Source organism: Penicillium verhagenii (genome assembly GCF_028828195.1).
Source record: "Penicillium verhagenii strain IBT 33310 chromosome Unknown utg000003l_segment0_segment0, whole genome shotgun sequence".
In the NCBI taxonomy this organism is placed as follows: domain Eukaryota; kingdom Fungi; phylum Ascomycota; class Eurotiomycetes; order Eurotiales; family Aspergillaceae; genus Penicillium; species Penicillium verhagenii.
In genome coordinates, this window is record NW_026643167.1 from 2,871,036 (window position 1) to 2,898,074 (window position 27,039).

The 27,039-nt window shown below is 48.3% G+C and overlaps 9 protein-coding genes across 9 annotated transcripts; 7 read left to right on the forward strand and 2 right to left on the reverse strand.

The window, feature by feature from the left end:
• Positions 1–339: 339 nt before the first annotated feature.
• On the reverse strand, positions 340–2,226 carry N7466_002462 (GMC family oxidoreductase; the record flags this gene model as incomplete). Its single annotated transcript, XM_057161860.1, has 3 exons — positions 340–548; positions 607–1,223; positions 1,289–2,226. The coding sequence occupies 3 exons, from the start codon at positions 2,224–2,226 to the stop codon at positions 340–342; spliced, it is 1,764 nt and encodes a 587-aa protein (XP_057025145.1).
• Positions 2,227–5,148: 2,922 nt separating this feature from the next.
• N7466_002463 (uncharacterized protein) lies at positions 5,149–7,272 on the forward strand (the record flags this gene model as incomplete). The annotated part of the gene is made up of 6 exons (XM_057161861.1): positions 5,149–5,278; positions 5,337–5,417; positions 5,470–5,615; positions 5,671–6,281; positions 6,344–6,456; positions 6,524–7,272. The coding sequence occupies 6 exons, from the start codon at positions 5,149–5,151 to the stop codon at positions 7,270–7,272; spliced, it is 1,830 nt and encodes a 609-aa protein (XP_057025146.1).
• A 1,321-nt stretch (positions 7,273–8,593) lies between these two features.
• Positions 8,594–9,876, forward strand: N7466_002464 (FTR1 family protein; the record flags this gene model as incomplete). The annotated part of the gene is made up of 3 exons (XM_057161862.1): positions 8,594–8,624; positions 8,688–9,258; positions 9,321–9,876. 3 exons carry the CDS (start codon positions 8,594–8,596, stop codon positions 9,874–9,876), a joined length of 1,158 nt encoding a protein of 385 aa, XP_057025147.1.
• Positions 9,877–10,752: 876 nt separating this feature from the next.
• On the forward strand, positions 10,753–12,618 carry fetC (putative ferrooxidoreductase Fet3; the record flags this gene model as incomplete). Its single annotated transcript, XM_057161863.1, has 1 exon — positions 10,753–12,618. One exon carries the CDS (start codon positions 10,753–10,755, stop codon positions 12,616–12,618), a length of 1,866 nt encoding a protein of 621 aa, XP_057025148.1.
• Positions 12,619–12,912: 294 nt separating this feature from the next.
• On the reverse strand, positions 12,913–14,919 carry N7466_002466 (uncharacterized protein; the record flags this gene model as incomplete). Its single annotated transcript, XM_057161864.1, has 4 exons — positions 12,913–13,736; positions 13,777–14,481; positions 14,549–14,685; positions 14,765–14,919. 4 exons carry the CDS (start codon positions 14,917–14,919, stop codon positions 12,913–12,915), a joined length of 1,821 nt encoding a protein of 606 aa, XP_057025149.1.
• Positions 14,920–16,374: 1,455 nt separating this feature from the next.
• On the forward strand, positions 16,375–18,631 carry N7466_002467 (putative arsenite efflux transporter ArsB-like; the record flags this gene model as incomplete). Its single annotated transcript, XM_057161865.1, is given in 3 exon segments — positions 16,375–16,450; positions 16,511–18,219; positions 18,239–18,631. 3 exon segments carry the CDS (start codon positions 16,375–16,377, stop codon positions 18,629–18,631), a joined length of 2,178 nt encoding a protein of 725 aa, XP_057025150.1.
• An 829-nt stretch (positions 18,632–19,460) lies between these two features.
• Positions 19,461–20,511, forward strand: N7466_002468 (uncharacterized protein; the record flags this gene model as incomplete). The annotated part of the gene is made up of 2 exons (XM_057161866.1): positions 19,461–20,136; positions 20,249–20,511. The coding sequence occupies 2 exons, from the start codon at positions 19,461–19,463 to the stop codon at positions 20,509–20,511; spliced, it is 939 nt and encodes a 312-aa protein (XP_057025151.1).
• A 507-nt stretch (positions 20,512–21,018) lies between these two features.
• Positions 21,019–22,173, forward strand: N7466_002469 (uncharacterized protein; the record flags this gene model as incomplete). Its single annotated transcript, XM_057161867.1, has 3 exons — positions 21,019–21,028; positions 21,113–21,309; positions 21,580–22,173. The coding sequence occupies 3 exons, from the start codon at positions 21,019–21,021 to the stop codon at positions 22,171–22,173; spliced, it is 801 nt and encodes a 266-aa protein (XP_057025152.1).
• A 2,214-nt stretch (positions 22,174–24,387) lies between these two features.
• On the forward strand, positions 24,388–25,446 carry N7466_002470 (uncharacterized protein; the record flags this gene model as incomplete). Its single annotated transcript, XM_057161868.1, has 1 exon — positions 24,388–25,446. The coding sequence occupies one exon, from the start codon at positions 24,388–24,390 to the stop codon at positions 25,444–25,446; it is 1,059 nt and encodes a 352-aa protein (XP_057025153.1).
• Between the last annotated feature and the right edge of the window lie 1,593 nt (positions 25,447–27,039).

Consider the following 27,039-nt stretch of genomic DNA (forward strand, 5'->3'; position numbering starts at 1 on the left):
TGAATACTGCAGTGGATCTACTCAAGTGCTATGCATATGAATCAAGCAGGTCGGTCGTTCCGATTTGCAAGATTTCGGGCATTGATTAACATGAAGTCAAAATCGCCTTACCAGTCCAGATGTCTATGAAATATGCTAAATTCATTCAAATTTTTGTATTCAGTCTAGTTCAATGTTGTATATCATACCTAAGTAGTGGTGGCAGATCCGAACTTCCATAGATGATGACCGGTAGCGACCGAAATATCCGGGGCCCGGAGGTACATGGTAATTTCGGAATCTACTTCCCCTTCAAACCTTGGAAATTATATCTCCAAATAGACTTGTGACTGTCTTGGCTTATAGCAAGCCTTTGATAATATCCGCAGCACGCTCCGCAACTGCATAGACTGTACTTTGCAAATGCCCACAAACCTGGAACGGGATGATTGATGCATCAACAACACGAACATTGGTAGTGCCGTAGACCTTCAGTGATGTGTTTACAACCCCACCAATCTCCTTGGGCATCATACCAGCCGTGGTGATAGGGTGGAAGTTTGATCGGACTGTCAAAGAATTCGTCAATATCAATATTATCTCTAGGTGGGTGGGAGGTTATCCTACAGTTGGACTTGAGGAACGAAGACCAGCCTTCATCACCAGAGTCAGCAGAGACAGTTGAATATCCAGGGCTAGTCTCAGCACCTGCCATGTCTGCAAATGGCTCAGTCTTGAATATGTCACGGATCAACCGAGCAGCTTGGACTTGGGCGTGCAGGTCAAAGTCCAGCATGAAGTATTTCGGGTCGATAGTGGCAGGAGCAGTTGGGTCTGCGGATGAGATGTGGATGTTTCCACGCGAGAAGGGAACAGAGCCCCAGTATTCAGTGTCATAGGTGTATCCGGATGGCTCGAGTAGGATTTCTGCGACTGGAATACCGGATTTGAAGATCAAGTCCCATTGAATTTTGAAGAAGCGCTCGATATCGGCGGCTCGAGTGACGTTTCCATTGGCTAAAGTAACCTGAGCTGCATAGGCGGGAAGCTTGCGGAGAAGCTGAGCGCCAACGGCAGTGGCATTTGGGAAGAGTTGTTCAGCTGAAGGGTACGCGACGTAGTCGGCGGACTTGGTATAATTGATCTTCGAGTCGTAGGCCAGTCCGTTGTTCATTTGGTCTTGGAGGTTTTCGCCGACGGTTGGCAGATTGATTATTGTCTCGATGCCAAACTTGGACAGAATACTGTGAGTAGAGGTGGACCGATTAGTCTTCGACTTGCTGGATGAGGATGATGGGATGTTACTTACTCTGGGTTTCCGATGCCGGACAACTCAAGTAGAAGTGGGGACTTCAATGCTCCAGCTGCGAGAATGACTTCACGGGATGCCTTGACCGATGCAGTTGTGCCATTGGACAAGGTGAACTCAACACCCTCCGCAGTCACGTCGGTTCCATCCTTCCAAATGAGTTTGTTGACATTTGTGTGAAGCCAGACGTGAAGATTCTTGCGAGATTGGTAGGGGTAGTAGTATGCCCGAGCGGCATCCTCACGAATGTTAAGGTCGGAGTTCACGGTCTTGGGGTACAGCGTGTATCCGACCATCTGACCGCCATTCGGGTCCTTGTTGTAAGGAATTGGGTCTGACATATTTTGATACGTGGTGTTCATAACTTGTGCCAGGCCATCGTTCAATTGTGTCGAAGTCCAACCCACTTTCAAAGGACCGTCATATCCGTGGTAGGCAGGATCATAGGCGACACCGGAACCTTCCAAGAACGAATAGTCACTTGGAACCTGAAACTGTTCACCCTTCTTGAAGTAAGGGAACATATTCTCCCAGTTCCATCCTGGGTTTCCAATCTTTTCCCACGCGTCTATCTGACTCGTTTGTGCCCGCAGATACACCATTCCATTGATGGTTGATGTACCTCCTAGAGCCTTTCCAGCTCTAACTGTCTGCTTGGTTCCCCCACCCCATTGCTGATTCACTGTCTCATAGGCCCAGTCAATATCGGTGCCAAATGCGTTACCGTAGCCACCGGTGTCAGTCACGTTGATGTTGTTGAATACCGAGCCTCCGGCTTCAATAACGAGAACAGTTATGTTACTCTGCTCTGACAAGCGGTTGGCAACGACTAAGCCACTAGTGCCACCTCCGACAACAATGTAGTCATATGTCAACTCTGAAGCACTTGAAACCGCACCTACCAGAGGTAGCAGGGCGAGTCTTGTGAGGCTCCTCATAACTGAGAGATGATATATATTATTCGCAAGGTTTAAGGGACTTCAAGGTTTCTTGCAACTCAGACAGCCCGTTGGTGAGTGTTGAAGTCACTGGCTATATATTTGTTTCATGTCCAGTTGGATATTGGTGACACATCTTCTCATAACCCTGGAAGCGGGCTTGAGTTTCCGTGATCGATCAAGACGATCCTCGGTCAACCGTGACTAAATGATTCTTCAGCATCTTGGCGTCGCTCTAGCACTGGCTGTAAGAAGCTTTGGTTGCTCCCAGGGTCCACATCAATTAAGGGTACCTGACTTTGAAGGGAATATCATCTATGAATCGGGAAACTGTCGGCATCCCGATATCGGATATGCTATTAGTGTGGCTACCCAGACGGGTGAAATCAACCTTGGAGATGGTCCTTTACTCCATACCGTCGACCCGATCGCCGTTCATAATGTGTCTACCCAGGTGGATTTCATTGACACCTACTAAGACCGTGACCTCGGGATCTCGGGAGAGATATGGCACCCCACCAGTCTAATCAATAATGGCACATGCATTATGCGCGTGCATATTTATCCCGATTTGAAGTTCAATGTTGGGAATTTTGTCCTACGTTCTTTGAATACTATCAGGTATTTGTGACCATGGAAGGCGCCCGTTGCGCTTGGAATTTGGAAGAATTATCATGACCATGGACTAGCAGGTAAATTTAAGCAATTATATAGACGACAAGCGGAACATATTAACATTTGAAGGGTCTCAGACCCCTGTTGACCTCGGGATGGCGTAGTCAAGCCGTAAAATGGCTATTTTGATAAACTCCCGAAGTCGGCTTGTGAAAAATGCCGATCCTTGGTCGGGATGGGAGAGGCATTTTCATGCGTACGGGACACATAAGTCGAGGATCATGCGGCATGTCAGCATGCAAGAGTGGGGAACGGGGTGAACGGGGCAACATTGAAGGATTTCACCGGCAACTAAAACAGGGCCCATGACCTTGAAACATGGCGTGTAGCTCTAGTCCGACAGCAGTTTCAGTATTCATAAAGAATGATACACGGGGGGTTGAAATTGAAGATGCCAGGTTGTTTGGAATTTGCCAGTTATACTTTTGGCCTTTATTTGTCGCCTTGTTAACCTCCACGAGTACGAATTTTCACCAATTCTTGGTTGATAATCTGATAAGATCCCGCGCGGAAACAGAAAAGTGGAGATGAACTTTAATCTAGACCGAGTTTTGCAATATCCCGAGTGGTCTCATCTGTATGGCGTCATGACGCCTTTCTTTCGTTTTCGAAAAGTGGAGTCTCGCAATTGAAGCTTTTCAAATCTCTTCGGAGAAATGGTCGAACTCGTACATAGACAACTGGGATTTCACCTCAACGTCTAGGCTAGCCTAGGATCATGCGTTTTCAACCTTGGAACATTGGAAAAGCACGACAACATCCATTGTTGTACGAAGAGAAAAAGTGGGTAGGGGGCTGAGTAGAAGAAACATTGAATCTAGACCCGCCACCTGGACGGGATTCCATGGTTTCTGGTTTCAGGATCGTACATGCAAATATTCCAAGGTGGAAATTCGTTTTCCATAAAGAGACAATTTAACACCCTTGGAACCTAAAATCTTCCAAGACTGCCAAGAAAAAGCTTAAACTCTCCGTTCCTTCTAAGATTTGAAGGTTCCGATACAAGTATACCCATATGTAGAAACAACACATAGGTTCTCTGCTTGAGGAGAACTGGTTCTATGCGTACACAAGTTCACTTCAAAGATCACTCCAGGTAATAATTGAAAGCATTAATCGCGTTAATCATGAGCATATGAATTGGAGCATTTTTCACACATCATTTAGAGGGTCCTCTAATATTATCGATTAGAGAATTAGACGTTGACTCGTCGCGGGGTTGAAAATAGTTCATCGGAGTGATGCTTCCGGAGAATTGATGTAAGGATGGAAAGTTTAAATGCAAGAACGGCATGCTTGATTGGGTGGGCGAATTTGGTGAAGGAGTCTAAAAGTCATTAGTTACTAGGTGATAAAATCCAAGGTCCGTCTCCAAATTCATACAATATTCGGCATAGCATCATCAGAGGAAGCCCGCTGGGCAATCAAAAGACCAATCTTGGTGTCAAACATCTTGAATTTCTGTATCTTTTCCACAGCGAGATTGTAGTAATTTTTTTCAGGGCTTGAATCAACAGCGGGTAAAGTGAGCATGGGGACGAATATTGGAGTTTATGAATTGAAGGAATACGCTGATCTCATAATCCATTCCCTAGTTGTTTGGAAGATGAAAACCAGGATTTTGGAGGCGAGGTTCATCTCTTCCATGGGATCTTCTACTGCGAACTTCATCATCTTGCGGGGGCACCACAGAAAAACTTTACAGCTTTGGATATAAACGCAGACGATCATGGCGATCATGGCGATCATTGCGAAGGAATACCGAAGGTGGGTAATGGCCCAATGCACATATAAGTACTTGCCGAGCCACCTTCCCGCTTCGCTGGACACTATCTTATCAGATGGAAAATCAGATCCGTCTTCGGTCGTCGCGCAGATCTCAATTAGACGCTTGTTCTGAGGTTGGACCATCTTTCCCTATTGGGGCCGACGAGTTCCATAGTCAAATCTTGATCCGTTTTAAGTCTTGCCAGTATACCCTGTTTCATCAGATGCTGCGAATATACTAGTACGTGTCAAGTTAATCCGACGTGGGTCCGCGAAAAAGCTCAAATGTTAGAGAAGAAGAAAAACCGGACAATATTTTCGCTCAGGGCGCTTGCCCTCTGGAGTTATGTGAGGCCTTCGATGTTGGGTGGAATATAGTAGTCGCGTGCCTCTTAAAGCAAGCATTTCCCCCTTCCTTATCCATGGGCTCAACCTAATATTCTTGCTTTCTTTCATTTTAAACATCCATTCCTAATTAAAATGACCATCCGCAATCTGAGCAATGGGGACACCTCCCACCACAAGTCATCATCTATCACATCAACAGATGTTTTGATCATCGGAACTGGGCCAGCTGGTGCATCCTTGGCCTGCTTCCTAGCATCTTATGGTTAGCATACCAACTGCTGTCGATAAGCTTGTTCACAACATACTAAGAGCACATCTAGGTATCCGTGGTATAATGGTCAGCGCTTCTCCAACAAATGCCGATACCCCACGAGCACATATCACAAACATGGCGGCCATGGGTAAGTACCAACTTTCAGTCACTGAACTGAACACGCTGACGGCTTTTCTCAGAGTGTCTCCGAGACATCGGCCTCGATATCGAGTGTAATCGACTAGCGACCAATGGCATGAATATGATGCATACACGGTGGGCATACAGCATGGCTGGAGAGGAGTTTGCGCGGATTCACTCCTGGGGCCACGACCCCAAACGCAAGGTATGACCAGTGCCAACTTGCATCCTTGGGAGCCAGTAACTAATCTCTTTTGCAGGGTGACTACGAAACGGCCAGTCCCTGCGATCCCGTGGATCTCCCCCAAACTCTGCTCGAACCCATCCTAGTAAGATACGCCACATTGAACGGCTTCAGCTGTCGTTTCGATACAACATTCGTCGGTTTCACACAAGACGACGAAGGAACCACATCTACGCTCCGCGACAATATCTCTGGATTCGAGTACCAGATCCACTCGAAATACCTCTTTGGTGCTGATGGTGCGCGGAGTGAAGTCTTCCGTCAGCTGGAGCTTCCACTTGACGTGCGCCCAGACCAAGGAGTCGCTTATAATGTTCATTTGAAGGCGGACTTGTCAAGCTACATGCAATACCGTACTGGAAATCTTCATTGGTTGCTGCAGCCCGACAAGGAGCACCCCCTATTTGGCTGGGCGTGTATCGCTCGTATGGTGAAGCCGTGGGATGAATGGCTATTTATTGTGCTCCCGGAACGAGGAAAGGAGCTTGACTTTGAACCTACTCATGAGCAATGGCTTGGTCGTATGAAGGAGTTCATTGGTGATGACTCGATAGACACAGAAATCTTGGGTGTTTCCAAATGGCGCATCAATGATGTTGTGGCGGAAGAGTTCTCTAAGGGTCGAGTGTACGTATCAACCTGTTCCTTATGTTGCTTTCTGGGACCCCTTACTAACTGTATATATTTAGATTCTGTCTTGGCGACGCGGTACATCGACACCCTCCATCAAATGGTCTTGGATCCAACACATGTATCCAGGATGCATACAACTTAGCATGGAAAGTTGCCTATGTGCTAAAAGGTGAGGTGCAATTGAGGTGTTTAACAGAACTTTTCTCTATTCGGATTGATCTAACTTATAGTTGCAGGCCAAGCATCTCCTTCGATTCTGGAAACATATACTACCGAGCGCCAGCCCGTCGGGCGGGGTGTTGTTACACGAGCAAACTCTTCGTTCCGTCACCACGGACCCGTCTGGGAGGCTCTCGGTGTTGCACTACCAACTTCAGACTTACGACTCGAGGCCCTGAACGAGCTGACCGATCCTACACTGAAAGGTCGCGCTCGTCGCGCTGCCCTTCAAGCCGCAATTGAAGAGACAGAGCATGAATACCACGCACTCGGAACAGAGATGGGCCAATTCTACCAAAGTACCGCCGTCTACACTGCGGACGAAGCTGCCTCATTTTATTCCCCAGAAGTTGTTGCCCAGGATCTTGATCTCACCTTGATCCGAGGGACATACCCTGGATGCCGATTGCCTCATGTCTGGCTGAACAATGCAGTGCCCATTCAACGCATCTCCACCGTTGATTTGGCCGGGGGTGGCTCTTATGCACTTCTGACCGGTATCGGGGGCGAGGCTTGGAAGGGGGCAGCTTCACAAATTGAAAAGGAGCTCGGGGTTTCCGTCAAGGCTTATTCTATTGGTTTTCGGCAAGACTTCGAGGATGTTTACTTCGATTGGGCGCGGGTTCGCAGTGTGGATGAGGATGGGTGTGTGCTTGTTCGTCCCGATCGGCACGTTGCGTGGAGGTGTGATCAGGTGCTTGGCGACGACGGGCAATGCGCTACTAAATTGCGGCAGGTTATGTTGAGCATTCTTGGTCGCTCTTGAGAATTATCATCTTGTTAAACCGAGTTTTGGCCGTTGACTGGGCTTTGTGTGATTGTATCCATGACTGGTCACGAGATCAGGGGACATGTGTCAGAGTGTCTGATGTCAGGGTGTAGCCCGACTGCCGAGAGATGGGGATACCCGAGGATGTGGAGACGGAGACGGCGCTGAATAACAAGAACATAGTGTATTGAACAGCAGTCAACTCAAGTCTTTGATTAGCTATGAAATCAGTCTGGAAACAAATCGATGACAACCTGAAGACCAAAACAAAAGTCTGTAGCAGCACATATCCACGGATGCTTATGCCAGGAAATGAAGTCAGTCCCTTGAGATATCCCGAGATATTTCCGGCGCACCATTTCAATTAGGGAAGGTGAATCATGCCACCGGATTGATTCTAGGCAACCGTATTCGATAATATGGGCTCTATATTATTATGTCTCAAAAACCCTGCCCAGATAAGAGAGCAATCGGGAAAAAACGAGACGATCGCCTAAAATTACTCCGTACTTGAGTTTGGGGCTGGACCAGGCATTCCAAGCTTTCCAGGGTTCTAAATCTGCGGCATTTAACTTTGTCTCCCGGATCCGAATTACCAGGCATCATATCCTATCAATCAAATCAATCATATCAATCGATCAGATTAACCATATCAATCAGATAATCTTCAGATGCCAATTGGATTTTTTTAAAAAAAAACTTAGAGAAACTGTCGAAACACGATATTCACTTTCGAATTCCAAGCCTCACACTACTCCATACACGTGCGCCCAGGCTAGTATTATATACGCGGCAGTTGCGGGTGGGGATGATGGGTCCCCCAAGCAAAATCTCTTCCCGTGGCTTGACAATGAACTTTCTTAAACTTTCTTATTGATTTTTTTCCCTTCTCGATTGGCAACAGCTATGAACCCTTTTTCGCTAATATTAAGGTATGATTTGTTGTCAGCTGTGGGCCAATGCAGCTTTTAACCTTTGAATTTTTTTTTCTCCGATTTTTTCCTTGGAGGTCCTTGCAGCTTGAGAAAATGGGGAGGGGAAAAAAAAAGCAAAGGCCAAGAAAAGTCCACCCAACAAGCAAAGGCCCTTGGGAATGAAGCGTTGATCAGATACCGATCAGTGGAACCCGACATTTGCAGGGTTCCGCGCTAGTAATTTTCATACATCCAAAAGGACCTGAACGCATACAGTACGGGAACCCGGTCCTTATCAATCAAATGATTTAACTTCCCACTTTTAGACTTCGCGTTCGCACTTTCTTCATTTTTTATCGTTGAGGCTTGCCATCGAAAAGATCGAGATCAAACTCCCCTCCAAGATGGGAAGCAATAAAGTGTTCGCCGTGACCGGTTAGTGATTGCCCATCAGTATGCGCAGCACGTGGAATGCACAAATCGCTGATTCATAAACAGTCTTCTTTATTTGTTTTCGAGAATGTCTCGAGACCACCGTGGTTATCTCGGTTCTCCTGGCCTTCTTGAAGCAAACCCTCGGCCAGGACGAGGACAAAACTATATATAAGCGACTGGTCAAACAAGTATGGCTAGGGGTTGGGCTGGGCCTATTCCTCTGTCTCGCAATCGGCTGTGGCATGATCGGTGCTTTCTATGGCCTGGGAACAGACACTTTCTCCAGCACGGAGGATATCTGGGAGGGTGTTTTAGGAATTCTCGCTTCACTGATCATCACCATCATGGGTGCGGCGCTGCTGCGCGTCTCTAAGCTTCAAGATAAATGGCGCTTGAAGCTCGCCAAGGCACTGGAGCACGATCAAAACCCCAATGAAACTCGCAAGGGCCGCATGAAGCGGTATATGGAGAAATACGTCATGTTTTTCTTGCCCTTCATCACTGTCCTTCGTGAAGGCTTGGAGGCTGTGGTCTACGTTGGTGGTGTTGGTCTTTCACTCCCAGCCTCCTCCTTCCCCCTTGCCGTGTTCTGCGGTCTTCTCGCAGGCGGTGCGGTCGGCTTCCTCATCTACAAGTAAGGATGCTACAGCTCATCTCAAGCGCGGAATGTCAAGCTAATTGTTCGTCTTTGTTTAGGGGTGGACGGGAAACATCCATGCAGATCTTCTTGATTTTCTCAACTTGCTTCCTCTACCTTGTCGCCGGAGGCCTGTTCTCACGCGGTATCTGGTATTTCGAGAACAATGCGTGGAGCAAGATCATCGGAGGTGATGCCTCCGAAACAGGTTCTGGCGCCGGCTCCTACGATATTAGGCAGAGTGTTTGGCACGTCAACTGCTGCAACCCCGAGCTCGGTGGTGGCGGTGGTTGGGGTATTTTCAACGCTTTGCTCGGATGGACCAACTCTGCCACCTACGGCTCTGTCATTGGCTACAACCTATACTGGATTTGTGTCATGGTAGGCTACTCATTGATGTTCTACCGTGAGCGACGTGGTCCTCTCCCGGTCATTGATCCGGCGATGAAGAAGGTTGCAGGATACAAAGCGCGGACAAGAGCATTTGTGCTTCGTCGTCCTTACACGGACGAGCCTGAGTCTATTGAGATTAAGCCTGTCCACGCGAGCGGTGGAGTCCTATCCGAGGAGAAAGGCATGGATACTTCTACAGTCATCCAACGGACCGAGTCTTGAAAACATAAGATGCGATCAGAGTAATTTTTCTTAATTTGAGAGAAAGACTGCCCAGGGGTGCATTACGAATACAAACTGGAATAAATCCAGTTCAAATTAAAATATCCTTGTACATTAAAAAGCGCACAATTCCAATTTCCAAATGTGATGTCTCATGCAGATTAGCCAAGGACTACATTTTACTTACCATACGTAAAATTGCAATACACCAAATAGCAAATTGTACCAAAATCGCCAAGGTCCCACTTGGTAAATTGGTTAGCGCCTTGACAAAGCTTAGGAGCCTAAGACTTCCTCCCCGCCCAAGGATTCCAGCAATGTTACCCTTCATTCCAGCCAATAAACAACTTCAAACATATCTGATTCTTCCTGACTTTTCCGTAAAATTTCCACCCGTCGGCTCTATTGGGCTAGTGAGAAAAACACACCGGCACATGGTCCTCGAAGCATAACTCTGGGAATGCAGATCCAAGGTCCACAAACACGAGGGATATCCCTAATGCAGCAGTTATCCGCGTATACCAGGGAAACTGAGACAAAAGAAGAAAAAAATCCCTGCGATTGTCAAAATTTGCAAAAGTAAACACTCCGAGAAACGCTACCACACTCTCCACTTCAGGGGGGCTGAGGCACTTCTGTTTTCTTTACCGTAATATTGAACATCCCGTACCGGTCAACCGGTCATTTTAGATTGATAATCTTATCACGGCACGAGAAGTACGTTCGGCTGTTCAAGCCCAATAGCTCGCTTCTTCTGCAAAACTTATTCTCATTAGTCACATCCGGGGACCTCGATGTGTCTTGACTCTTGAACAATTTATTCTCCTCCCCTTCGGACTTCACACCTATCCAAATCTCAGAGGAACCTCCCTGAACATGGCGCATTTCGTGGGAGGTGTATTGGCCCGCCTCGTGGCGCTGCTCTGCCTCTTCCAGTGCGTTCAGGCGAAAACTGTCACCTATGATTTCAACGTCACATGGGTTATGGCCAACCCCGATGGCTTGATGGAGCGCAAGGTTGTCGGTATCAACAATCAATGGCCCTTGCCACCAATCGAGGTGGATCAAGGTGACAGACTGATTGTGAACATGTACAATGGATTGGGCGACAAGAGTACTTCCATCCATTGGCATGGTATGTTCCAAAACGGCACAAATGGGATGGATGGCCCTTCCATGGTCACTCAGTGTCCGATCCCGCCGGGCTCCTCGTACACATATAACTTCACCATTGAACAACACGGTACCTACTGGTACCACTGCCATACCGATAACTGCTACCCTGATGGTTATCGGCAGTCACTGGTCGTGCACGATAACTCCTCATACTTCAATGATATGTACGACGAGGAGTATACGCTCACCATGAGCGATTGGTACCACCGACTGGTCGAGGACATTGCACCGTCCTTTATCAGCGTTACCAACCCCACAGGCGCAGAGCCGCTCCCCCAATCCTTCCTGGTGAATGACACCTTGAATACAAACCTGCCTGTCACAGCTGGAAAGACATATCTCATCCGATTGATCAATATCAGCGCATTCGTGGCTCAGTATTTCTATATCCAAGACCACACTTTCAAAATCGTCGAGATAGACGGTGTTTATACCGAACCCACCGAAGCGAGCACCCTATATATCGCCGTCGCGCAGCGTTATTCAATTCTCGTCACAATGAAAAACTCTACCGACCAGAACTACCCTATCGTGACGCTCGCGGATTCCCAGCTGTTGGATACCATCCCATCAGACTTGAAATTGAACAACACCAATTGGCTAGAGTATAATTCCTCTGCCGCACATCCGCAGGCCGATATCACAGTCTCTTCGGTCACAGAGCTAGACCCGTACGACGATTTCACTCTTGTACCCTACGACAAAATGGCTCTCCTCCCAGACCCAGACATGACAATCGATGTAACAGTCACCATGCAAGACCTCGACAACGGAGCCGACTACGCATTCTTCAACAACATCTCCTACACGAAGCCCAAGGTCCCAACATTATATACCGTCCTCTCAGCCGGAGACCTAGCCACCAATTCGCTCGTCTACGGCGAATACACGCACCCTATGATCCTCGAGCACAACCAGGTCGTAGAAATCATCGTCAACAACGGCGACACCGGCTCGCATCCTTTCCATCTCCACGGGCACCAGTTCCAGGTCATCAACCGCGCCCCGGGGTACGGCGAGCACTTCTACGACTACCTCAACGGCGACCCAGTAGCCTACGACCCAAGCAACCACACCGCGTTCCCCGAATACCCAGCGCGTCGCGACGTATTCGTCCTCCCGCCGCAGGGCTACTTCGTGATTCGCTTCGTGGCCGATAACCCGGGCGTCTGGTTCTTCCACTGCCATATCGACTGGCATCTGTCGCAGGGTCTGGCAATGCTGCTCATCGAAGCCCCGCTGCAGATCCAGGAGCGCATGAGCATCTCTGAGGCGCAGAAGGATGTCTGCAGAGCGGCTGGTGTCGACTTTGAAGGCAATGCGGCTGCGAATACGGAAGACTACCTTGATCTTGCGGGCCAGAATAAGCAGGTTGCTTGGTTGCCGGCTGGGTTTACGGCCAGGGGTATCGTGGCTATGGTGTTCTCATGTGTGTCTGCTTTCATGGGTATGGCGGTTATTTCGATTTATGGAGCTTCGGGCATTCAGTCTAAGAAGCGGCAGCCCGGACCGGCTGATATGGTTGAGGGCAATGATGAAAATGGGGCATCAACTGAGCAAAGTTGAGTTGCCGGTTGTTAATGATTTTGTATTTGCACATAAATTGTACTTTTTGAAATTTGATCTGTTTTAATCATGAATTGCTTCAAATTTTTAGATCAATGTTGACTTTGGAAGAAGTTGACCGTTCAAGTAACAGCCCTTGCGGTGGAAATTTCGTAGAGTTCGTAGTATGTTTCATGGTATGTTTCTAAAAATTTCGAAGTCTATATACATGGTCTATTAAAGAGTCATACGGTCGTAAAGCTGGCCATCTCGAAGAATGGCATACATGAGTATCGCCAGGCGCATCGCATTCCCTCAATCAGAGGAAACCACAATTTTAGGAGTAGTAGGTCCACTAGGCGAGATCGGAGCAGTGCTCACCTCCGATATGTAATCATCCCGATCAACATGCAGATGGTCATCAGGAGTCAGCCCATCAGCAGGGCTCCCCTGCCGCGGCGACGGATTACTACATAAAGTGCGGATTTCAAGAAAGGTAGGTCCCCCCCGCGGCTGACTTCGATCCGCCGGGATCGTATTTGAATGCTGACGACCAATCCTCGCCACAAGCGGGGGTGGAGTGGGTACTGAAGCATGGCGTCCAGGGACTCTGGAACTACCTTCGCCATTGGAAATATCGCTTCCGACAAAGCTGGTAGCTCGCGATCGTGGGATGGGGGTCTGGTTGTAGACATTACGGATTTCATACAGAATCGGGTTTCTAAAAGGCTCGGCTGGGATCTCGGGGAAGGTCGTTCGTTCATGGACTTCGAAGCCCGTGTGTGGGTCGTGCGCTTTTGTGGCTAGGTAGGCGCTTGCTGCGTTGAAGAACTGGGCTACTTTTCGTCTGCCGCCGGGGTCGGGAGCGGATTGACTGGTCATTGCCTGGTGGATGGTTGAGAATGTTGCCGAGTACTCGAGATGCTGTGGGGGAGCCTCCTCTTCACTCGCAGACAGCCCCGGGGACGGTGGTGAGGATGTGCTGTCGCGAATCGCATTCCCGCCGCAATCGGCGCATCTTTGGGCTGGTGTTTCTTTTGGCTCGATTTGCTTTTCCTCGGCTTCCATGTCAGCTGCGAATATCAGCGAGAGCGATCCCAGGATAGCGAGTCCAGTACCGACGATAGGAGCCCATTGGCCTAAGATCAAGACATGTTAGTTACTTCCACCCTGACTTACTCAGATTCACAACAATACCGTACTCACCTATACTTGCTATGGGCTCCGTTTGATAGTCCACGGGTTCACTCCAGAAATTCATCTCTCCCTTGACGATAATAGCCAGTACAGCCGCCATGACAACTGGAATCTCAATCAAGGTCATCCAGTCGCGGATCCTTCCTGCAATACTTCTCATCTGGATCGGCGTCGCACCGTTTGTGCCGGCGATTGGTTCATTGTCCTTCTTCTTCTGCTTGCCGATCAACTTTTCCCAATTGCCGTCCAATATTTTAATCCACATGGATGCCATCGACAGGATCGCAGGGATGCAGCACGCAGCTGCGAGGAGAGTAGCGGTGTTGAAGTCCAATTGGTGAGGGGCTGGAATGACATAAATATTGTTTGCTGAGCCTTGTCGGAGAGGTGATGTTGGACCGTCATACTCTGTACAGACCATGCTGCAATTGCTGGTGTAGTAAAATTTCCTAGTGTCGGCCCAGATCTTTGTCGCCGGGTCATCACTGGGGCACTCGGTTGGAGTGCTTCGGATGAACTCTACGATTAGACTGAGAAGGCCGGCCAGTTGAAGGACAGTCCAGAGAAAGATGATATTTCGACCTTGGCTATTGAAGTAGGTCTTGGAAAGTTTAACGGTGGCTGGGGCAGTCAGGATGCCGATCGCGCATAGCTGGAAGGCCCCGTATACGTCCATGTCCACCGCTCCTGTAGTATAACTTAGTGACCACCTTTTTGAGGGCAATATAATACCTTCTTCCGGAGTCATGCTCACCATCAACATGAAGCGCCGCAAGAACAATTCCGTGTAGGGCCGCGACAGCGGGGAAAAGTAACACGGCAGCTAGGCAAGCATTGCGAATCCATTCTTCCTTGCGTGCGAGTACACAAGCCGCCATCAGCACGTAATATCTGTCAATAAAGATACAGGTCAGTATAATTTTCTTTCAAACTCAAGCCCTTTTAAAACTCATCAGGGGCTCATGCGTACAGATATCGGGTCCCTGGCCCATACTGTCCAGACACGGGCCAGGCGCAAATGACCTCCAATATTGGATCAGTTGTATTAGAGGCCGTTGGGAGTGTGCTACGATGCACAAGTGAAGCATTTTCAAAGAACGCCTGAGGAAAGGGAAGTGCTGGCATGGCTTGTCACCCGCCTTCGGGGGTGAGATCAGGAAATAACAATAGATAAGTCATAAATTCGTCAAGGGCAATGTGAAATTTGACACGTCACTAAGCGGCAGAAAGATTGTGAAAGAATAAAGAGAAAGGTAGCTTGTCTGGCTGTCTTATTATTATTATTACGTTCTGACATGGACGGGGTTGGCCGTCGTAGAGCACGTCCCATGCCAGATGGGTGTTCGTCAGCACCCGGAGAAAAGGCTACTAGAGTCTAGCAGCCTCATTTTGGAGAATTCCGAAGAGCCTCGGATTTGCGGGGTGTGTTTTGACAATCATTCTGATTATTCACCCATTTTCCCTGTCTCTCAAAGCAGGAAAAGCTCCCGTGACAAGTGGCTGAGCAACTGGCATTGACCGGGGCAACTGAATACGAGAAACCGGGCAACATAGTGGTCCCCTGCGTGCAGCTTGTGATTGGCAGCGATTCGGCACGGGCGTTAAATATCGCGCGGTGGCTGGGGCGGAGTGTCCTTTATACTTTTTAAAGCAGATCCCGCTCTTCTTTTGTTTTGTTTTGATTCTGGATGAGGGGCTTTTTGAGAACAATGTAATCGTGTTTGGACTGGAGAATTTTGGATGTTGTTATTGGAGTGTAAAAGAGAAGCTGGTGAAGTCCGGAGAATCAAATGAAGAGTAAGCAAGTGCGGGGGGATTTGGGGCCTTGGGCTACCCAAGAGTTCCAAGACTCTTGGCTTTGTCCATCTTTTTACCAAATTTTACTCCGTCCATATAATTCCCTCTGGGGTTTAAAGTGCACAGACTAATCAACTCTGCCCGTGCTAGCAGGACTAGCGCTGATTGCTCATTCTTCGGAGGCTTAGTGAAGAGATTCTCCTTCCTTTGGTCTCTCGCCTTGGTACAGCCTCATTTCACAGAACTCGTGCAAAAAAAAAAAAAAAAACTTAAAGGTCTTGGTTAACCACAATCCTTATTCCTTGGGGATTTCTTCATTTGTTACAAAATCCTCCAAAGGCCATCAAATCTCTTGTGGCAAACTGAAACTGATGTGGTTATGACGACAAGTCAACCTACAGTCACTCGCGTGCTGATCTCGAAATCCATTTAAAGAGTGAAAAATTATCTGAATCTACTAAGACAAAGAGCTACGAGAGCTCGATCCACCTTGGAGGCTCTAGTTTCAGGTCGCAAGCTGCAGATCGAAAAATGAGTCCAGGTCACACCGGTCGAATTTGAACGTGCGAACTGACCTTCGTTCCTCACATTCCGACTAGCGGTAAGACTTGCCTTCATGCCACCAACCTTGGAAATATACTTGAAAGGCTGACCCTGTCCCCTTTTTAAAATCAGGTTATTGTGCACGCGACCATCGGTTGATTTGCGCCTGAAAAGACGAACTCTTACCATAACCCAAGAAAAAAAATAGACCAAAAAAAAGCGCTGCAGAAAAAGTCGATTATGGCGGCCGATCTGGATACCAGCAAAATTAAAAACTGGCGATCAATTATTACTTTGATTGTTTTTGTCATCACTAGTAAGTGTTGCGCAATCAATCTTGACTTCAAGGGCTAACCGCATTTTGAGTCGGGCATAGATATTATCGTGCTTTTCCCTTTTCATATTCCATTCTATCTACCCCGATGGCTCGTCAACGCAATCGCAGATGGCCTAGCAGCCATGCGCATAATACCTCGACGAAAACCTCAATATGACCGCAAGATATTCGTCAGATTCGACTTCCCGTTGAACTTCATCACGGCACCCTTAATAGCTGACCTATTCCTATTGGCGATTTTGGCCATTGGCAGGCAAGAAGTACACGATGGGACACTGGGTGCAGATAACATTTCCCCAATTGATATTATGGCATTCTTCCTCACGCTCGCCTATATTGCCATCTCCATTGATGCGTCAGGTTTGATTCGATACTTGGCCTTCAAAGTACTCCAAAAAAGCGGTGATTTGGGTCATAGACTCTTCTTCTACCTCTACGCTTTCTTTTTCGGACTCGGTACCTTTATCGGAAACGATCCTATCATCCTGTCTGGTACGGCATTTCTCGCCTATATGACTCGAGTTTCTAGCAATATTGTCCATCCCAGAGCCTGGATCCATGCCCAGTTTGCCGTTGCCAATATCGCGTCCGCGGTCCTCGTTTCCTCCAATCCAACCAACCTTGTGCTCGCGGGTGCGTTCGAAATCAAATTCATCGTGTACACCGCGAACATGATCGTGCCGGTCGTCATCACGGCCATTGTTCTTTTTCCTTTCTTGCTTTATATCCTCTTTGCAGATGTGTCACTCATCCCAGTGTCCATCGAGATGCACGAGCTCTCTCAAGCAGCAAAAGAACGAAAGCCGGTAAATCCCAATATTCCCCATGCGCGAGGTGCAGCAGAGGAGGAAGAGGAAGTGAACAATGAGAACGGGAAGCTTCTTTCTCTGGAAGAAATCATGAACCCATTTTTGGATAAAGGAGGTGCTGCTTTCGGAGCCGTGATCATGGCTACCACCCTCATCACTCTGCTTGCGCTCAACGCTGCCAGCAATTCTGGCCATGAGCACCCTGTTTACTGGGTTACATTGCCCGCGGCTTTTGTGATGTTTTGTTGGGATCTCGTATGTGGTTGGATACACCGACATGATACACGCGAAATAGCCAAGAAAGGTAGACGGGAGATTGAAATTGTGAGGGCGGAGCGAGAAAGGCTACAGTCGCTGCAGAATTCTCCAGAACACGCAGCTTTAGAGGGACCTGGCCCCGAAAACTTGGAAAATGAATCTCAAATCCAAGCTAAAGAAGATGCGGTATCTATTGGTGCCACAGACGCGAGCCTCGGCACAAAAATCGCTCATCAGGACTTTCAGACTGCACTGTCTACCTCGGTGCTGACGGAGAAGGAGCACTTTCCGGACATTTCATCACCTGATATCGTTGTCCGCGATACCCAGGTATCAGCCCTCTCGTCATCTACAGACCCACTGGATGTGCCCCCTGCTATGGATGCAGAGAAATGTGGGGACCTTGACAAGCCCACCAAGCAAGAACACGCCACATTGGTTTCAATGGCGGCCGATACCTATCGTTGGATGCAGGAGACATTCCCAACCGTGACGGTAGTAGTCTCGCACATGCCGTTCCCACTCGTCCCATTCGCACTATCAATGTTCGTTCTCGTGCAAGCGCTCGTAACCAAGGGCTGGGTTCCAGTGTTTGCTTACGGATGGGATCACTGGGTGAGCAAAACCGGTACAGTAGGAGCGGTAGGAGGAATGGGTTTCCTATCCGTGATTTTATGCAACGTGAGTCTAGAAACTTTAGCCCCAAGTCAAACGAGTCCATGCTAATAAATTGTGTGCCGGATATCAGTTTGCCGGTACAAACATCGGAACCACCATTCTCCTCTCTCGAGTCATCCAGTCCTGGCAGGAAATTCACAAACTGAACGGACTCCCGATCAGCGACCGCACATTTTGGGCTACCATATATAGCATGGCCCTCGGCGTCAACTATGGTGCCTTCAGCACGGCATTCAGTGCCTCGTTGGCTGGTCTACTGTGGCGGGATATCTTGGCGAGGAAACATATCCGCGTCGGCAGCCTTGAGTTTGCACGTGTCAATCTTCCCATTATTGCCATTGCGATGGTTGTTGGATGTACAGTTCTGGTTGGTGAGGTCTATATTGTCCGTGGTACCGGGCCTTATGACGCATGAGGAGGATGTTGGGGTAGATGATGTTTCAATGTTCATAGATTATGACTGATATGCCTTTAAACTCACCAAGTATTCCGATACATACACCAACGGACAGCTTGGCAGAGTGTAATGAAATGAATGATTACACATGTTCACCTGGCTTTTCAGGCGTCGGTAACGCAGCGCCCATTGACTCATTGCCCAGCAACATGGAAGTGAAATTCGACATGGTGATATCGGTGTCTCCAGTCAAGAATCATGCAAGGCAGAACAAGAGCCATAAGACAATTAATAAGAGAACGGGCTCCACCCATTAGCATTGATAAGAGCCGCACACATTATGGGCATGTATCCCGATTCCCGATTCCCGAGGTCGGATCTGTCCTTTTCACCTCGATCATGCAAGGGGGTTTAAACCACAAATATGATATGCCTCTGTGTATGTATGCATAACTCTCACGAAGAATATCGAGGTTCAGCCTTCAAGGCTACTATAACGCAAGGCATTGCCTTCGTACAGTGTACGGACTCCGGAGTACACAAATCCCAAATAGCAAATCTTGATAAGACAGCGCACGGACCAGTTTCGGTTGATGTCACCGATCCAACGTTCTCATGTGGAATCAATCACTCCACTAGGAAAGATCTCGTGGTTGACCAACATTGAATGTATCGGTCATTGTGCCCGGTTTCCTACCCTTGAGATAAATCGCATTACCCTTTCTTTGCTCAACCTTCATTCCCCCAACAAACCATTCCAAAACAACCAATCTTACCCCGCCATCAATATCAGAATTCAGCACCAACCGAAGAAGTGCATTAGAAGTCACGCATAGATAGTTGACATATGCCACATTCCGTCAACGCCATCAGTATCAACTCTCTGCATACTATTCCTCGTCGTCTTGGCGCGATCCAATGCCATCTGGGACTCGGCCAACATCACACAACCCGAAAGACTTCATCCTCTTTCTCAACTACAATGTCCCAGCCAAGAAACACACAAGCCCCATGGCGTGATGCGCTAGCCTCAAATCTTGAACAGACCCCAGGCTACGAATTCACCCTTGGAACAGTCGACTATGATTCCAACGGCCGCGCAGTGCCCCGTGTCCGCACCTGTGGCTGCCGTGGTTTCTTCCCAGAGCTCAAGCTCCATCCAAGTGGACAAGAGGATATGAAGCAGCAAGTTGAAGACGGAGGCAACCCTCAGATATACGAGAGTGATATGTTAACATTCACAACTGATACTCGGATGGAGAAGCTTCCCCAAATTGACTCCTCTGGGAATGCCGTTGAGGCTATTTTTTGGCTTCAGGATTTGATGACCCAGTGGCGGGTCAAAGGCAGGGCATTTGCCATCGGAAGCCCCTCTGGCGAAGAGCATGAAGGGGAAAAGATATCTCGGGCGGAAATCAGTCATGGTTTGCGGACCAAAGAAAATTCCAGTGGGGATGTCAAGAAGTGGACATGGGAGAAGGCTGTGACTGAATACTTTGCAAACCATTCTCCAATGATGCGAGGTATGTTGCCGACTTTTGATTGATTATTTGTTTGTTTGACGACATCAGGAAACCAATTCTGTCTTTGTTTTGCGGGTGTGGATATATTTGTGTTTTTGCTAACTGAATTCAGGCTCTTTTCGAAGTCCACCTCCTGGGCAGCCCAGATCCAAGCTGCCTAGTGATTCCCCTTTACAGCTGGGACAGAAGGTCACTGATCTCCATGATACTGTTTCTCGTGCAAATTTCAGAGTAGTAGCTATTGTTCCTGATGAGGTTGAACGTCTTGACCTATCGGACATGAACGATGTTCGAAGAGAAAAATGGACTTTCATAGCGGATTTGGACGAAGGGGAACCGAAGGGTTCTTGGGAACAGATGGAGCTGTGGCCATAAAATAGAACAATGCTCACAGAGTTAAAATTACGGGGTGTTCTGAATAAGAATTATAATAGTCTCCACATTCAATGTTGGGTCCCAATTTCTATTCCGATCCATTCTAATAGATTAACTGACGATAGATTGTTTTTTTGATGCAGGAGGGGTTTATTCAATGTTACTAGTAGATCTTTGATGTAAACCGCTCTGTGAAAGTTCTGTTTAGGGGTTGTATTATGCCGGTTTCCACTTCCAAACCCTGGAGGTTGATATCCCAATCCGTGACAATTGAGCCTCAATCCCAGCTAATCTCCTCAAAAATAGAGTAACATAGATGAAATCCTGTATCCTAGAGAGTCATTGAATTATCAGAATTCAAGTATTTAAGATTCAGCCCGCAGGTGTTTTCTTGCTTTCTTCCTTCCTTTCATCACCCTTTTCTACCTTCCCACTGTGTTTGATACCCGCATCATCAAAGATTTTGTTTTGCAACTCTCTGTAAACGTGCCCACCAGGCCGGGCCTAATGGATACAAGTATGTATACCTCAACGTCCCTCATCCTCTCACCTCCAACTTCATTTTTGGAAGGCTAATAAGTCCTGGCTTTCTCAACCATAGCCGTGAAGACCCCGACGGCCAAGCAAGGGCGGAAGCGTGGTGGCCCTGCGTGTGAGGATTGCAAGGCCAGAAAGAAGCGGTGCATTCACCGTGGTGCTGAGCTTGAGACCGAGGTATTACCTGGGCCCTCCTCTCCTGCTCCGACTCTGGGGGACCCAATGAAGACCCGGAGGCGCAAGAGAGAGGATGATCACAAGGTTCGTTCTTGTCAGCTAGTTCTATCACTCAATTCCTTCACTTTTCTCTTTTGCGAATCTCCTTCCTTACCTCTTCTCTCACCTCTCACTTCTCTTCTTACCTCTATTCCTTCTTCGTATGTCACCTTTGTCTCACCCCATCGTTTCCCTTCTACTCTTTGCTTCTCCATATCATCTTTCTCTCCCCTCTTCTTCGGCTGAGCATCTTCAATATATCTCACTTTCGCCTCTCATCGCGTTCAAATACTAACATCTTATTGAACGAGTCAGTCCCCTGCCACTAAGCCTTCAGGTGCCGCTCCTACGTCCGACACTGACGCCTCTAGTGCGGCCGCTGCCAACAAGCTACATCATACGAAAAGAAGCAGGTCTCTGAAGGCCCCCCAAACTCCCGCCATCACGGCCGCGAAGCCCAAGCCCAGAACAAAGATCAAACGAAAGAGGAAGGTCATTGTTGAGGCAGCTGATGAAGAGATCGATGCCTCCAACAATCAATCCATAAAGCGCGATCTGTGCAAGCCTGCAAAATCTTCATTCACCGATCGTTCTGCTCTCTCCGCTGCATCTTCCGGGAATTCCATCGAAACCGCGGACGATGATGATCCCAACGGGTCATCCACTCCTCTATCTCCTCTTACCCCGGTCCCGGGCTCGGTCCCGGCCCAGCCTGTCGATGCCCTCCAGGGCTCGGCTCAGATGAGTATCCACTTGGTACTCTCGAGGGATTTGGAGAGGCGCCTGGATCGGCTCAAGGCCGACTTCAAGACCGCCAGGGATACGATGGATACCGCCACCGAATCGGCTGGTGCTGTGATCGCGGCTGTCGATGCGTGGAAGGAGACCTGGGCGAAGGGTGGACACTAGTGGGTGAAGGTGACATCCACCAGTGCTTAATCAGGTGCCTTGTGTGTCTGGGCATGTGTGTATGATTTTTGTTGTTCGGAGTTGTGCCTGGTGATGATCTGGATCTGGAGTTCGAATGTGCATTTTATTGATGCTCGGAGTTATGCATGGTGATGATCTGGATCTGGGGTTCGAATGTGCATTTTATTGATGCTCGGAGTTATGCATGGTGATGATCTGGATCTGGGTTCCAATGTGCATTTTATTTATTGTTGTTTGGGGTTTTGTCATCTCTAGGTCCATAGTTATTATTCTAGCATTGCGAGCATTGCCTTTTAGATGGCTTCCCTGTCTCTGGTGCTTTGCTCTGCTTTTGCTCCCTCGGAAGCTCAATCTATAATTGTTGTCTCGTGAAATTTCCTCAATTTCTACTTGTTGAACGTAGGTATAAAGTACGGCATGTAGAGTAGAGGTACTATCATATCAGATAGGAAGGACTTCACGTGCATAGAACTCTAGGCCCAAGCACCTCAGATCAGCCACGGCCTCATTCATGGTTTTGATCTGGTCATTGATAGGGGAAAAAGGAGGCGGTCTAGACTGACAGCCCACGGATGTGTTCCTCTGTTTCTTTTTCGAGTTTGCGGTCGACGTTGACAGACAAGTGTGTCAAGGAGAGTAGAAATCGTAAACCTCGGCAGCCTGCTGTCCAGTCGACGGCAAGGTGTTAAGCCAAGGAATGTAATACCGTATCGATGTAAGCCTTGGCCCATACAGGCCGAGTACGATACCAACTAGCGGACCAATTCGTGTTCGATGGAGGTTCGATCAACCAACCATCAGCTCTGATCGTAACGACGGGGCCACCCCGGCCCCGTCCACGGGCTCTCCCGCGAGAAAGGATCGGCCCTGCTATGGATACCCATCCGTCACAATCGTACGGATTTGATGCATTACCATACGCTCTTTAAACAAAAACAACCATTTAAATGAAAAAAAAAAAACAATGGGGACTAATGGGAGACGCTAAAGGGACGTCAAATTTCCAAGAAATTCCCATTTCGACTTGGCCTTCTCCAATCCCGTCAATGATCCCCATGATCCCCGAGATCCCCGAGTCCCCGACCGTTACGTGTCATGTTCCGCTTAGGTTAAGTTCCCGCTTCAATTGAGTGATTTCCACTTCGCTTTGAGGCTAAACCTCCTTCTTTAATGGGATTGGTGTGGGTTCAACTTCGAGTCTCGCTTCTGTCTCGCCAGGGCCCAGGGGATCTTCTGGCTTGGATAGGGAGGACATTTGTCAATCCTGTTTGCCAATCCCGTTGCCGAGTGTCTCCCCTTTCTAAAAGTAGGCAAGGAATGGACGATCGGGGTTGTTCGGTCTTTTTTTTGTTGGGTTATCCTGTTGTCTGGAGGTCCAAAGTCAAGGGAGATCCGCGTGGGAGAACGTGGGTCATGCATATCATGATGTTGGAGTGTCAAAAGTTCAAAGTCATGAAGGCGTGCATGATGCCTTTCTCACCGCTCCTTACAGAATTGGTGTCATGCAGAAGTACAATTCTTCTTGGAGGGCTTCCAGCACGTAGCGTTGATATCCTTGTTTTAGGCAATTGTTCTGGGTCTTGGTAGGACCAGTATAGAGGAAAGTAGGGAGTACGGAGTACGGAGTAGGGGTAAATTGCGTACTTCATTAGCAAGACAATAAATGAGAATAGTACGGAGTACAGGTGCTTCGTATAGGGTGTACGAGTGTATAGCTCTTACAGCTGGGTGTTTTTTCCTTGCAGATTATTTCCCGTATTGAACAACTTGAACCTCATACAAAATCATACAAAACATACCGTGGGTCATGGAACGATACCGTAACGGTATCATCCCCCATTTCCCAAATTCTGGATTCCCCGTCTTGGAACTTTGGGCTATTTGGGGTCTTTTTTTTCTTCTTTACAACCCCTCAGCGTTATTATTGCACCGTCTCGCCCTCGAATACCCAAATATATTCGTCGCCTTTTCCCAGGGAAGATTAAAAACCGAACAAATTACGCCCACGACGCATTTCCCCCACATTTCCCCTTTTTCCAGAACACGACATCACGACGAAACGAACACATTGAAAATACTCCGCCTATAGATACGTATCATTCTCCTTTTCACCTGCGCCATATCGTTGCGCCGGGCACCTCCATATATCTCTATCTATCGGTCAGGTTCTTGATTGCCGGCAACACTACCGGCATGGCTGCAGCTGCAGCATCCATGGATGCGCTGGGAGCCTTCACCCATCTCCAAACAAACCTGCCCGCATGGATTACCCGCGTGTCCGAGCTGGCCGCCCATACCTCCGCCAAACACACCGAATACTCAGAAGCCTATCGCCGACATACCACAGCCAAATCGCGCCGCCGAAAGAACAGCTCCGTATGCTCCATTCACACCGATACCCTCATCCCGATCGCGCAGCAGAAAACCCCCAGCCCGGAAGCCATTGATGTCGCCACCTCAATGTGCAAGGACGAAAAGGCCATGCCATTACAACACGCCGGACGCAAACGCGGCACGGACGAAGCTCCATCGGTCGACTCGAGCGAACGCTACGATTTCGTCAGCACCCGCCACAACGTCATCATCGATTACGACGGTCACACACAAAAGGTCCTCGAGCAGATCGTGAAGGATATCGGTATCGCCAGGAATAACATTCGCCGTGGCAAAATGTCATTAATGCCCTCTCGCATGGGTATTCGCTCGAACTTGCTCAACAGGACCGCCGGTGCACCGGGCGCGGCCGATTCGTCGCCTGTCGTCTCCCTTGCTTGCGTTCGAAGCACACGAACCGGGACTGGCTTGGTTGGTGTGACAGGGACGTCAAACGGGGTGAGCAAGGACTCGCCCTTTGACTTTTCTGATAAGCAACTGGAGCTCGCGTATGGTCTTTGCGAGACAGCTGCCTTCCAGGTTCTCCGGTCCGGCGACTGCGGGACAGAACTCGATGGCGTTGAGGAGAAATTCAAGATGCTACTGGAAATGACCAACAATGAAGTTGTGCGCCTTGAGGAAGAAAAGAAACAAAAACAGGAGCAAGCGACCGAGGAAGAAAAAGAAGAATCAAAGCCGCCGTCGCCCCCTCTGACTTCAGCAGCTGCTCGACTCGCTCGGATATCGGCCCTTTCGGCAACTAAGCAACCCGCTGCCGCCATAATGGGCCCCATCGAAGTCGACGATGATTCTTCCTTGTCGGCCGAGTCCCTCGAACTCGACATGTCCGCATTCCGAGCCTCGCGGATCCGTGTTTAAAATCTTGTCAAGTCAGGGCATTCAGTCGGTTCCTCTATTAGCGATTTAGCGTGTGTTCAAAGCCATTTTCCAACCGTATCAATGCTTTCTGGTTGATCTTGTTGATATTTCATCCCCGGATACCTTGTTTTACCTTCACTTCTGTCGTTTCTTAGGTGTCTTCAGGGGACATTACAGCCGTCCATGGTACGGCTATTTGAGCGCAAATTACCGCCTGGCTACTGTTTCACCCACCATCTTTATCTCTCTTTCTGGTTTATTCTCGCTCCCTCATATTGGGAAAACGCTTCTTTTGGGTGCCATATACTCATCTCCCGACCATCGTTTTGCATATTCGCGAAGACGCGCCTCATTATATGGCGCGCACGGCGTTCCAATGGCGTTTTACTTGGGTTTCAACATTTGCATATCTTTGGCACTATGGGCTATTTGATTTTTATGAGCCTCTTCTCAGTATCTATCCTTTTGCAGGAAATTGATCTTTCTGGTTTATCGTGTCCTATGGAGCGCACAGGTTGACAGTAGTCATCTACCACACGCCGGGTGTATAGTACGTATTGACGGCATTTATTAAGGCTCATGCAACATTAACACAGAATCAATTTCAATCTGCAGCAGACTCTTGTGGGATATAGAGCCAAGCGAGGTTCGCAATCCTGTTGAATTCGTTATGTACATTACAACAATAAAAAAAATATCGTCTTTGATTTGATTCTTTCCATTGGTTACCAACAAGGGCTGTTCCCATATTAAATTAATTTGGGAGTATGCGTTTGCGGCTCACAGTACATGGCCATTCCCCTTGTCATTCGTGTTGGCATTACGCATGACCATCTCTGATTCGCCCACCACGCGAGGAGGGGCCCTATCATTCCGCCACGATACTCCGTACGTGCATCGGCAAGACTGGAAAGCGAGACTCAGATGCAACACTGGAGATGATCAGTGCCGTTAGGTGGGTTGAGGGGTCCGTATGGGTACCCAACGGCCGTATACTCCGCGCTAGCGAATATTGAAAGGGCCAACGACAACAGAGGCTAGAGACGATCATATACCTACAGTAGGTAAGTAGCTGTACCCGCAACCTTGGCACATTTGAAAGACGTTGAAACTAGTACTAGTGGCTAATGTAGAACTTTTCCAGCATAACATTATCCCAAGGTTGATCCATACATAGGCTCTGTGCCGAGCTCCGTTCCGAGTCGGTTAGTTCGAAAAGCTGAAACAAGCCCCGAATATCACTCAATCGCTCAAGTCAACTCCAATTCAATTAGAACTCCGCAACTACCAAATGTTATTTCTATAATTCTTTTTCGCCCCTGTCCCCCGCTTTCTGAAACATCCAGAAAACTCAAGAAACAGGTCACAAAAAATTCGCTAGGGTAGCCCTGGACGGTAATCTGCGGCATCCGTCGGTGTGGGGAGTCTAGACTATCAATGTATAGTGCCTAGCGTAAACGACAGGGAATATAAAACCTTACCTGTACCCTAACGACGAACTAGCAGGGGTTGCGAGACGCCGAGCGAAAAACAAAAAAAGAAATCGCTCGCGGCCTTTTTCTTTGTCTCGCAATTATCACTACATATGGATTC